Below are 12,270 nucleotides of genomic sequence, written 5' to 3'. Positions count from 1 at the left end.
AATGGCTGGGAGAAACAATATGATGAGATATCTTTATGTTTTTAGGCCTGAACCACTAATGTGGCAACTGCTATCCAGGGTGAAGCAGCAGCTAATCTACATCTGCTAAAAAAAAATCATGTAGCTGTACCATTTCCTTTTTTTTGCCCATTTCACAAATGTATTTCTCTACAAAGAACATTTATTCAGAAAGTTAAATTTGTTAAATTCAATACTTTATCTGTAAAGAAGCAAACTTGGCTGAGAGCACCAGCATATCACAACCTGGGCTGATTGTGCATGGGAGGGAAGACTTTGCTTTCAACATATGGAGCTCCTAAAAGATTTAGTACCCAGATAGCTGCTTTAAATCCCTCGTGCAATTCTGCTGCTGTGGAGGTTGCCAGGTGAGGGGGATAGACTTTCACAGGCAGAACAATTCCTACAGCCCCCTCTGTAAAGCCCTTTCTGCCTGGACACTGGAAATTTTATCTCACCTCCAGGACATTGTAAAGACCCTTTCTCCTTCTCTGGATGCCACAGACTGAAACAAGGCTTGTGGGACAATGTGAGGATGTGAAATGCATTTTAAGTTCCTTTGAAATTGAATCCCAGCACAGGATATACCTAAGTGCTGCTGCAGAGCAGGTCAGAGCACATGAAGAGAATCTCCTTTTTGTATTCTGATGCTATATAGAGACTGTTTCAGTCAGTGCTAGGTGTAAAAATATTACTGATACAGCTCTTGAATCCTAAAGGATGGTCACAAAAATACTCATATAAATAAGAACTTGATTAAGTGAGGAACAAAAGACTTAAATCTACATTTTGACTTATGTAATTGTCACAGAAATTATTACTACTACTTTGTAAAATGGTGCATGTGCAAACAATGAAACCCATTTATTATGTACTTATAATCATGAACTACTAATTCAGAAAAAAAGTTTTGCTCTTGGGTGCTCAAGTACATGGAGAAGTGCACGAACCAAGAATATCAGGTCAAACATTAAGTTGTTCAGTACTTGCCATCCTACATTTGAGTGTATACATAAATAGGCAAGTGAAAATGAAATTTTAGAATGTTATGAAAGAAGAATGAATTCACATTATAACAGACACATATGTGAAGAGAGAAAATTACTTATGCTGTGAATTTAAATTTCTGGGGTTTTGTGTGTGCTACTGACAATTCTTCAATTAAGATAGTATCCTTCTTCCTATGTATTTTATCCTTTAATTAAAGTAGGTACACTCTTGCCTTTGATCTGAATTGCTGCGAAAATAATGAACTGCCCCACATATGCATACTTTTCTTTTTTTGTTAATTTTCTGAGAGAAAACAGAAGATAGAAAAACAAAAGAAGAAAAGAGAGAAAATTTCAGAAGACTTCTATTTAATTTTTTTCTTGTTATTAGTTCTTAATCTAAAATCAGCAGTGCTGCATTTCTTTATTTTTTTTTACAAAACCAGTAATTACATGTAGCAACTTAATTAGGAAGGGCATACCTATTTTCAGATTTTTTTAATGCTTGTTTTCTGTCCATGGTGAAAAGCACAAAGGAAAATAATGGCATCAATGCAAGAAATAAAGATGCCACTGTGTCATCTACTGCTACATAAGCAGTGTGCTTGCTCCAGCACCTGGCAGCCTGTCACCTCAAAATCCTGGGAGGTGGGGTAGGGATTATATCCTCTCAGAAATGTGAATTTCCTGACTTTTATCTTTGTGTCATTGCAACTTTAACATTCCTCTGATGCAATTTTTTGTTGGAAATAATTCCATCTCTTCAACTCAAGGTCTGTCTTTAAATGAAATAACTTCATGAGTATTTTTTCCAATTACATTATATTATATATCTGAAACTAGGCAGTGAAACAGATTTTTTTTTTTACCAGGTGACCAGGTTCTGTAAAGGGTTTTATTATTCTAAATTGACCATGAAGCTTAGCAATCTCTTCCCTTTCCCATTTTTATTGAGAGAGAAAAAAAAATCAGGATGAGTTTTGATGGCTAGGAGTATATGTTTATAGAACTGTGTTTAAACCTGAAAAGTAGCCAAGAAATTCTCATTTAAAAGATTTTCTCAATAATGTCAATTTGCAAGGGGCTAAAACCAAAAATCCTGCCCTTCCATGGCTACAAATCTTACTAGATATCTACATTTAAAACATCTCTAGCTTGCTTAGGAAAAATAAACTCCCCTTAATTTGCTATGTAAATTATCACCAAAAAAATCCAAACTGCAAATACAGTCCGTGTTCATAAATGAATAGCAAACAATAAATATTTTTAATGTGCTTTCAATTTGTTAAACATTAAGTAACATAATGAGAACTGTGTTTGGAAGAAAAGAAAAAATTTCTATGCACTAATAGATTTATTATCATAGAAGCACATTCTTTCCTTGGAAGTTTTCCATTTGTTTTAACTACTCAGTTATGCATAATTTACTCAGATCTTAACACTGTTAATTATTATCCCTGAGCTTTTCAACTCATTAAGCCTGTTTTTATTTACTACCTTGGCCAGTGTCTTAGCATCTCCCAAACAGGTAGGATTCCCTCTCTCCTTGTGTGTGCATTTCCCAAGTCATAATAAAGGCAAGGCAGAAGCTGTTTTAATTAAGTGTTGACCCTTTACTTTGATTTATGGAGGCTGTTTTAATTGCCTTCCACCACCTAGGCAGAATCACTAAATATGGAGTTGGAGTCAAAGCAGTGATTTTCTCTCCCATTTTCTCTGAGTAACCAGAAGATGGAGCCAAGCATCCACGAACAGCCAAGCTCCCTCTGCCAGGGGACCAAGCCATGCCAGCAGTACCTTGTATTCTTGAACCATCCCGTTCTGGTTGTCCTCAGGGGGTGGCTGCCAGGTGACCACGATTGCTGTCCCGTTCCCATCGTTCTTAGTTACCGAAACACTCTGAGGTGGAGCGCTGGGAGCTGTTTGTTCAGAAAAAAAAAGATTGAATGGTTATGTTTGTCACAGTGGAAGATGGTTTCTGGGCTCTACAGATGCAACCTTTTGTGCCCCACCCTTCACTGAGGGCAGATAAAACGATGCAGAAGGAAAATGTATAACCCAACAACCAGGTTCTGCTGTAGTTTTGCTGTGCAGGCCAGGAAAAGTAACACTCCAAATTGTACTCCCACATATGCATTACCTGCATGTCACAGTTCTGGGCACTGAGTTTCTCACTGGTCTCAAATCTTCTCACCCAGGATCAAAAGTTTTGAAAAATAAATCCTAGATAGTCCCCAGTCTAAATCTCAGCTCCTCTAGTGTGTAAAAAATAATAAGCAATACAAAGCTTACTAAAATCTGGACAGAATGTGTCAGTATTAGCATATTTATAATAATAGTTTATGTTTTGAATTTGAAATAATCCTCCTAAAAACCAGATACTTAGCTGACGCTTAGGATGAATGCACACCTTTTGGACCACGTGCTACACAGCATTTCTAAAGGAGGAGGAAGACAGAAAGGGAAAGGTTGTACAGCCTAGCAGAAGCACCAAAATCCCTATTCAGAGGCACTGGCCACCTTGCATACTTATCATGCCTGTGCAGCAACAAAAGGAAGAGCTTTATGAACCTTTTCTTTTTAGCACATGCATGAGATGGAAATACATAATTTAGTCCACTCTATCTATCGCCCTCATTCATCTTTCCATTTTGTCTCACTGATTGATCCACATATAAAAGCCTTCTAAAAACCATGGTTTCCATTCCCTCAGCTACACTGCTTTGATGATTTCTGTGGTGTCTGCTATCTACTTAAGATAGTGATTAGCAAGTGCTTGAATCTGACAGAAGTCACTTGTGACCAGCCCATGAACTCAGCAGGGAGGAGTGCACACACTGCAGGGAAGATAAAAAAGTGAATTTCCCATTGTGTGTCGGAGGGGATTTTTGCACATCCCTCTCTCTCTGTCTCTCGTGTCTGGCTCAGAATATTTACTTCTGTGTCACCAAACAATTCACATAATGATCAGTCTCCTCTGCCACAGATTGCTGCTCTCAAACAGCATGCACTTCAAACAAGATCAAATAATGAACATATCAGAGGAAAGCCAGCCAGGCTGCTACTTCAAAAAAGAAAGATGAAGACAGTCTAGCTCCTACTTGCCTTCTTCCAGGGTCTTGGCAAATTTCACTTCACTGTCTGCTCCCTGGAACTCATTAAAGAAAGGGCGGGCCTTGATTTCGTAGTTTACACCTTTCTTCAGCTCCGGAATGATAACACTGTTTTTGGTTGGAGTCCTCACTTCAAAGATTAACCACTCTGATTCTCCATAAGATGCTGGTGTAGGCCGGTACAGAATTTTATATCCTTGAATATATTGGGATTGCTGGTCCACCTGGCAAGGCAGCAGAACACAGAACACATCCATAAACAGGCAGCACCAGGGGTGATGGCCATGACACCGTACACGGCCCCTGGACCATCCCTCGTGTTATTCAAAGTAAACATGCATTAATTCTTTGATGCTGGTAGCACTGCGCTGGTTTCCTGGGATTCTGGAAGGCATTAAAAATGGATAATTGTATAATATACCTCAGCTCCATTAAATGAACAGTCTTTGCATCCATGGAACAAAAGAGATGGGCACAGGTCAGACTGCTGCCCACCTGAATCTGCAGAGCAGGGCTGGGCACATGAGGAAAGGGAGATTTATAGTGCCAGGATTCAGGGTGATGAATATGGAGATCCAAGAGAGAGCCTGTCAACTCTCCTGAGGTGTGGACACTTCCCAAAACCTGTGAAACCAGTACCGCTTCCTGCCTGCTTCTCTTTGGAGAAAACAAATTGAGAGGGTGGCCAGCTGGCACTGTCTCTGTTGCTGGGCTCTGTCAGAGGGCAGATCTCCCCAGAGACTTCCCCCATGTCCACCCACTCAGGGGAAGGCCCTCTAGAAGGAAATGGCCAGGTTCCAAGAGGGAACATAAAACTCAGTATGGTAACCTAGATGAGACTTGGAAAAGTGAATCAAGCTGATGCTCAATGGTCCTGAGTCCAATTTTATACCAAATGTATGGAGAAAGAGATCTGAGGGTCATTGAGGGCAGATCCAGTACGTTTGGTTACAGCTGAAACAGAAAGATTCCTTATAAAACTGACCTTTCATGGAACATTCACTATCTTTTTAACTACTGGTTTCAATTTCTGATGAATAAGGAAGTCCAGTAACAACCACAATAAAATTTTTAAAGTGTACCAGATTTTCCTGTTTTCAAAAATCTCATACAACGATATAATAAAACTATGTGCTTGCAATTTTAATGCAAAGAGCAACACATTTCATTTTTAATAATCACATCAAGAATGCATGTGTTAGCTGAAACTGAGGTAATGCTTATTTTTGAAATTGCAGAGAAGCCACAGGCCACCCAAGAGACTGACAAAAGCTGCCTGTCTGGAAAAGGTTGTTCTGTAAGTAAAGGTCAAACAAAATTTGCTAGGAACCTCAAAGATGTTTTAATGCACTAGTTAAAACAGGAGATTGCTTGCTGCAGGTGGCCATACTGCAGGTGAGAGTGTAATTACTGTGCAACACAGCAGATATTATTGCAGCAACGAGGAGCCCTGGGCAGAGATCAGGACTCCTTTGGGCTATGGCTCTTCTACAAAGTCAAAATGCCTTTTGTTCCTGTTCAAAATATTCTGCTATGGCATGGCAGGAGCTACAGCCCGTGCTGTCCCACACTATCCCTGCCAATATATTGGAATGCTCAGATGCAAGTCCTACAGTGACCTCAAAGCTCACTCCTCATGGTTTTATTTCTGTACATGGTATAATTATATCCCCAACTTTTTCTTAACTTTGCATTCCATTTAAAAACTGATCTGTGAGTTACACTCCTCACTCTCTCAGCTCCTCTGCCATGTCCTCCACGTGGCCACCTCCCTGCTTTCCTGCTGCCAGAGCAACATCAACATGACATTGCCTTTTTTACCTCTTCTCCCTGCACCCTGTGTACTCAGTGCACCACAGGAAAGGAGAGGTCCAGATGAGGCTATCTGATTTGGGTGTGTTTGTCAGTGTGTCTGTAGCATGGAGGTAACACTTTCAAACAGAATTGTGCAGTATTTCTCTCTACAGGGGACTGACAGACAGGGAATTGCCCATGGTGTCTCATTAAGGGACTGATACATGTCCTGCTGAAAGCAATGCAAAGGCTTCAAATGATGTGACTTAGGAGGGCTCTGATCATTCCTTTAGCTTCCAGAGGAGGACTCTGAAACCCTCCCCCTATTGTAAACAGCACTCTCTATGGATACAAAGATGGAGAAAATGGGTAAAATTTAATGAAGTAGAAAAGCACAGCACAAGTAGCAGTCTTCCAGAGAAAAACATTTGCAATCATACAAAGTACTCAGCTTCTCAAAGTGTGACCCCACTGCAGTTGAAGCAGGACATCTCAGCAGGGTACAGATTTGTACTCACAGTCCAATGAACTTCGATTGAGGAGGAAGAAAGGATAGTAGGGTTGTGCAGGTGCAGCACCACGTCACCCAGCTCTCTCTGGACCTGCTTGTGATCCACACCTTGGCTTGTTGGCGGAACATCTGCAATAATTTAAGATTCCATTCTCACAAGCACACATGATTGTTGAAATAAGTACATGTAAAAACAAATGAGTATGTCAGAAAGTACATGATGCTATCGCTAATGAAGTTGAACCTAAATACTTCCTAATCATGTCAAACTATGTGAAGCATTTTCTTGAGCAAATTACCAATTTTTAGGTAGTACCAACTCAAGACACTGCACTTTCTTTGACAGAGGGTCAGAAAATGAGGGTAATGCTGTACAAAAAGACACACCACACTGAAGGGCAGCTCTGTTAAATGGCTACAGCAGAATCTCTTTATTCTTTCCTGCTGGGAAGAGAAAACATTCTATTGCCCATTGTCAATTCCAAGAGACCAGGAAACCTATAAAGAACAGCAAAAGCAGAAGCTGTATCTTTAGATAAATTGTGACAAACTTACTTGGTGTTATCGCAAAATAATGTTAACAACCAGAGAAAAGATAAATCAGTCATATGGCTGCAGCTTCTCTGATGGCAAGAGGCTTCTGTAAACAGGAGGCAGAGCCCAGCTGAGGGCTGTGGATTGTCTGATATTTGGTCTATCCTGTAGCTGAAAGGATTATTGATATGTAGGAAGGGACAAATTCCTCTCAAAACATGCAATACTACAATAAAAACACATTTTTTGCATATTGAGCCCTTGGAAAGCGCATTTAACTGAAATGGAATGATTGTCAAATGATTGTAAAAATTACAGGGCAATCACTGAGTGGGTATCTAAAACATGGACTGTGGAAACAGAGTAACAGCTTCTGTTCTAGGTTCACATCTCACTCCTTGATCACCTCATTGTAAACAATTACCATGCTGACTATGGCTAAAATGCTATGACTGGAAATTCATGAAAAGTACTTGCAGTGATTACTACAGTGAGGTTGATGTGCAGTCAGTGAGTGACAAATCTGGATTCTTAGCAAGCAACATTGCTAATAACAAAAGAACAAAACCAAAAAAATCCTCCACTGAGTAACTGCTATATCCCCATGCAGTATGTTCTGCAAACAGTCCATTATCACAGTATTTCCCTCCTCCCAAAGTTTGAAAGCATTAAAGATAAAAGCTTCTGTTTGGGAGCATTGCCTAAATATCACCCGGCTCAGAATGTAACAGGAAAGCCAGTGGAATAATTAGTTCTAGCTTTGCTAGTCAAAAGAGATGAGTCATCCACAATATGGATCAAAGTATTCACAGGCTCAGCCATTTGCACATCTGTGCTGTAAAATGAAGTGTGTGCTCTCTTGTTTCAGCTCCAAGACAGGGACTGGCAGTGAAAACACCCAAGAATGTGGTTTTCAATGTTTGTAAAGTTCAAGAGGAAGGTACTGCTGAAGGGATGAAGGCATTGAAGGTAGTAATCTTGGTCATCTTGTCATGGTTTGTGGACTGAACAAGCAGTTAGGACAGGACTATACAACCCTCTAGATAAAAGTGAACAATTTTTTGCTTAGTGCTTTTTTAAAAAAATGAACTGGTATTGGAAGAAGAGCAGAACTGCTCTAAAGGACTTGACACTTGATTACATTTTTTAAAATTGGAGAAAATTTTATGTGTTAGTTGTTATTTTCACTGAGGTATTGTGTGGCACTTGGGTTTTCAGCTCTACTAGGTGCTCAGAGAACAGTGAAGCTTTTCCACATCATTATAAACCATTCAGTTGAGTGAACAGCACATTTGCCATTTCTCAGGTCAGTAACCAGTTAGTTTGGAAGAGACACAATACCTCTTCTCATCTCCAGAAATGAAATTACACTACATGAAAAACAGGCTATGCAGCTCTATTCTCGGAAATCAGGAATCACTAAAAGGTTATTAAATCTCTCTTTGGTAAAAAAATTAAAAAATTGTGAAGCTGTGCAATCCTAATTTTTCATGTGGCTGTGACTCTGCTGTCCATACACATCCACTGAAATTGTCACCCATCAGGAGAAATGCATAATACCCAAAGACAGCAATGTGAAACTGGTCACTCCCCAGGGGAGATGAGAAAGACTTGCTTTCAGACCAACTACAGAAAACATGAGAAGTCACCAAAGAAAAAGGCTTTGTTTCCTTTAGAGAACTTCCTTTCAAAAACTAACATGTACTTACTTAGACAAACAAAGAAACAAACATACAACACAGACACTCTTAATAAGCCAGTGGGTCAATTTCTCCAGTAAGCAGGAAGATCAGAAAAACAAACAAACAAAAAATACGATCTCTATCACTTTTTCTTTGGAAAAGAGTGTGTTTATTTTTCCCCTTCTTAAGAATCTAAGCTTTTCACTGAAAAAAATGCAGGCTTCAGAGCTGCAATGCATGATTCCCTGTGCATCATCCTAAGTGTCATTTGTTGGCTAGAGTGAACTCAAAGACAGTTTTAATTTTACATAGCTGGATTCAGTCCGTAGCTGGACTTCAGTCACAGCTGGAGGCAGTGGATGACTCCTTCATTCACTTCTACCCCGACTTTTCTTCCACTTGGCTATCTGTGAGCTCTGCTTTCTGCCCTATTTTACTTCCAACAGCTGTACTATGGAAACACTTGTAACATACTGCCAAAACCTCTTTGCTGGTTCATGATGCCAAATTCCTTCAAATTTTCAACTTTTCTCTTTCCTATTGCAGCAGAAATCAACTTAGATTACATGCTGTTTCTTTCCCTGTCTCAGTCTTAAGCCTCATTTGATCCACTGGACATAGTAATAACATTTCCATGGAATTTGAGGATTTGTGTGGGAACTCCAAAAAAACAGGGATTACTTTGGTTGTTAGCAAGAGCTATTCTGCAAGTTGTAACTACCTTTGGATAAGAGGTACTAGGCAATGCAACATGCTGTCAGAGTCTGTGTTATGAGAAATACAAGTTTAAACACTGTATTTTACTGTAATATATGTTATAGCCAGGATAGGTAGTCAGTCCAAAGCTACCAGAATTCCTGCATCTGGTATTGCTTATTCAACTTGTGACAGCTGCTGTGGACACCCAAAATGTTCAATATCAAAAACTTACCTTGAGTTTTCACTGGATCAGATATTTGGCTTGGGTCGCTCAGCCCATAAGCATTAGCTGCTCTCACAAGGAAGAGATAAATTGCATTAGGTTTTAGCCCTTTAACTGCAAAACTCTCAGTTTTCACATTTTCAGCTACAGTTTGCCAGCTGCTCCCTGATGCATGGCTAAGGATAAAGCACACAACAGCAGGTTAGCTCGTGGTTCTTTAGCAACACATCACATGTAAACACACAGACAGCAAGATCACAAGAGACTCACACACCTGAAGGCCTCAATGATGTAAGAGGTTGGTGTTGCACCTGAATTCAAATTAGGTTGCCATGACAATGTTACTGTATTTCTGCTGACATCTGTAACCTCAGGCTTTGATGGAGCACTGGGAATCAAGTTTGGGTCAGTGGGTCTCGGTGGCTGCACGGGGACTCCAAACTCTGACAAAAGGAGAGAGAAATGCTGAGTATGGACAGGCAGCAGCTGCAAGCAAAAATGCTGGCAATTTATGACAGAGTCAGACAACTTCTGCATTACAATTTCTGCTGTTCCTTCAAGTGTTTTCTCCATGCAGAGGAGCCCTGATGGATTTACCTTGGACCTCTATGAAGGCACTCCAGGTCGCTTCACCGCTCGGGGTGGAGGCGATGCAGGTGTACCGGCCCGTGTCCCCCAGCTGAATGGGAGAAAAGAACAAACATTTGAAACAATCAGGCACTCAGTGGGCTAGAAAAGCAATTACAGCTCTCTACGCTCCCCCATGAATATGGATCATGAGTATTAGCCTGCAAAAACTTGTGCAGCAGAAACGCCTTCCATTAGAAGTTATGATTTTGACAAAACAAAAATGGGGATTTGTTTCTGAGCAGTCACAAAAGAATGGGAAATACTGCAGATTCTAATTTAATGTTAACTGTTCAGTAATGAGAAAACTGAAGCATTTCCTGTAGCATTTATTCCTTACTCTGCAGAGTCCTAACAAATAAATTGAGAAGGAACTCAGATGACAAGACCCCATGCAATCGTCAACCTTCCATATAAATAATGCCTGGGGATTTATCACGACTGGAGCACTGGAGAACATGTCATCCTTAAAGCAAAGCTTAAATATTGCACGGGGTACATATGGGGCTCCCTGTGTTGGTATAAATTTCCCTCTACAGCAGACCCAAAAAAGAATCTCCATATGCTATCCTCATCCAGTTCTGAATGTTGGATTATTTGTCCATATGTGACTTAATCACATTTCAAAAGTGTTTCTTTTTTTTTTCCCCAAAAAAGAAATGCTATCCTCCTCAGGTCCCAGCCTCAGCAGATGAACTGAAGGGAAGTGATCAAAAATCACAGATTCAAGCTCTAAGCCAGTCTAACTTGTAATTGGCAGCAGGGCAACTCTAGGGAATATGGTAAAGTGATGTATTCCCTCTAATCTTTAAAAAAAAAAAAAAATTACTCCATTTCAAACCACAGAAAAGATAGCAGAGACTATCCAGTATGCTACAACTTCACATTTTATAACATTTTAAAGTGTGCAATGCATGACCAGCAGCAATACTGGCCAGGTACTATAACTCCCAGAGGAAGCCAGGTGTCTGACAGGTGGTTAACCATTTCAAGCTTTGTTACACTGAAGAGTGAGAATGTTTAAACAATAAAAACTCTTAGAAAAAACTGTGTACACAGCTCTATCACTGAATATGCAAAACAATGGTTTTCTTTATAAACATTTGAATTAACCAGATCATTTTAATCTATTAGTGCTAAAGCCCAAATAATGTAATGATTTGTCTCACTGAAATACATTCCCCTTCAAGTTTTAAGTAGCAAATAATTCCCTTAATTAATACCTCTTTACAGTATTTTTCATTATGAAATCTGAAATAATGTGCCCTAGGCAGGTGTTAAGCATAAAGAATGTGCTATCTGCAAACATGAAGTATCAAATATTTGAGTACATTTATGTAACCTTTCATTAATTCTAGACATAGGGTTTACTGCATCAAAAATGCCTGGAGGTGAAAGCACAAAATGAAACAAAAGCAGAAAAACCTATTTGCCAGTTCAGGCTACCTTGGCATATCTGATCTGCAGTGCTCCTGTCTCCAGCTGCTTGATGCGAGAGTCTTGGGTGGAAATGAGGATCCCATCCTTTTTCCAGAGGATGGTGGGCATTAAAGAGCCTGTGGCCACACAGTTGAGGACCAAAGTCCCATCCACAGCTACAGTCTGATTCACGGGACCCTGCCGAATGACAGGGGGAGGCCGGTCTGCAATCACTGCCAGGAGAAACAACAGGAAAGACATTTCTGCAACTGGAAGCAATTTTCTAATCATCTAAGCAACAGCAGTTGCTTGAGGCTTTGAAACAAACTAAAAATAATTAAACAAGTAATTAAAGTTGGAGGCATGCATTATTCAGGGCAGGGTGCGTTATAACGATGCACGGCTATGGATGTTTAAAATGATACACAGTATTTTCAGAACAGAGAAAGTATTGCATATTGCACATCACTGCTATCCTCCAGGCATTCTCCTGTGTCTTTATGAAGTGATAATGGAAAAAGAAAGGGCTTCCCAGATTCTTTGGCAAGGCACAGATTTCACCTTTTCCATCTTTCAGCACTGCCAGGCTTGTGAAACACAGCTCCTACTTCCAGCATTTAAGGACACAAAAAAGGAGGTAGGCAATCAGGGGATAACCTCA

General features: G+C 40.0%; 1 protein-coding gene across 1 annotated transcript in view; it reads right to left on the bottom strand.

Annotated features, from left to right (window-relative positions):
- Nucleotides 1-12,270, bottom strand: part of ROBO1 (roundabout guidance receptor 1) — a 243,156-nt gene that overhangs the window by 45,342 nt on the left and 185,544 nt on the right. The window contains exons 8-14 of the mRNA XM_033051478.2: nucleotides 11,637-11,842; nucleotides 10,161-10,242; nucleotides 9,838-10,006; nucleotides 9,573-9,739; nucleotides 6,433-6,554; nucleotides 4,113-4,344; nucleotides 2,805-2,926 (exon numbers count right to left, since the gene is read on the bottom strand). Of these exons, the coding sequence (XP_032907369.1) occupies nucleotides 2,805-2,926; nucleotides 4,113-4,344; nucleotides 6,433-6,554; nucleotides 9,573-9,739; nucleotides 9,838-10,006; nucleotides 10,161-10,242; nucleotides 11,637-11,842 (1,100 nt within the window). The remainder of the gene's footprint in view (nucleotides 1-2,804; nucleotides 2,927-4,112; nucleotides 4,345-6,432; nucleotides 6,555-9,572; nucleotides 9,740-9,837; nucleotides 10,007-10,160; nucleotides 10,243-11,636; nucleotides 11,843-12,270) is intronic.

This window comes from Catharus ustulatus, chromosome 2 (assembly GCF_009819885.2).
Source record: "Catharus ustulatus isolate bCatUst1 chromosome 2, bCatUst1.pri.v2, whole genome shotgun sequence".
In the NCBI taxonomy this organism is placed as follows: Eukaryota; Metazoa; Chordata; class Aves; order Passeriformes; family Turdidae; genus Catharus; species Catharus ustulatus.
Note: the sequence above shows the minus strand (reverse complement) of the source record. Positions and strands in the feature narration are given on the sequence as shown.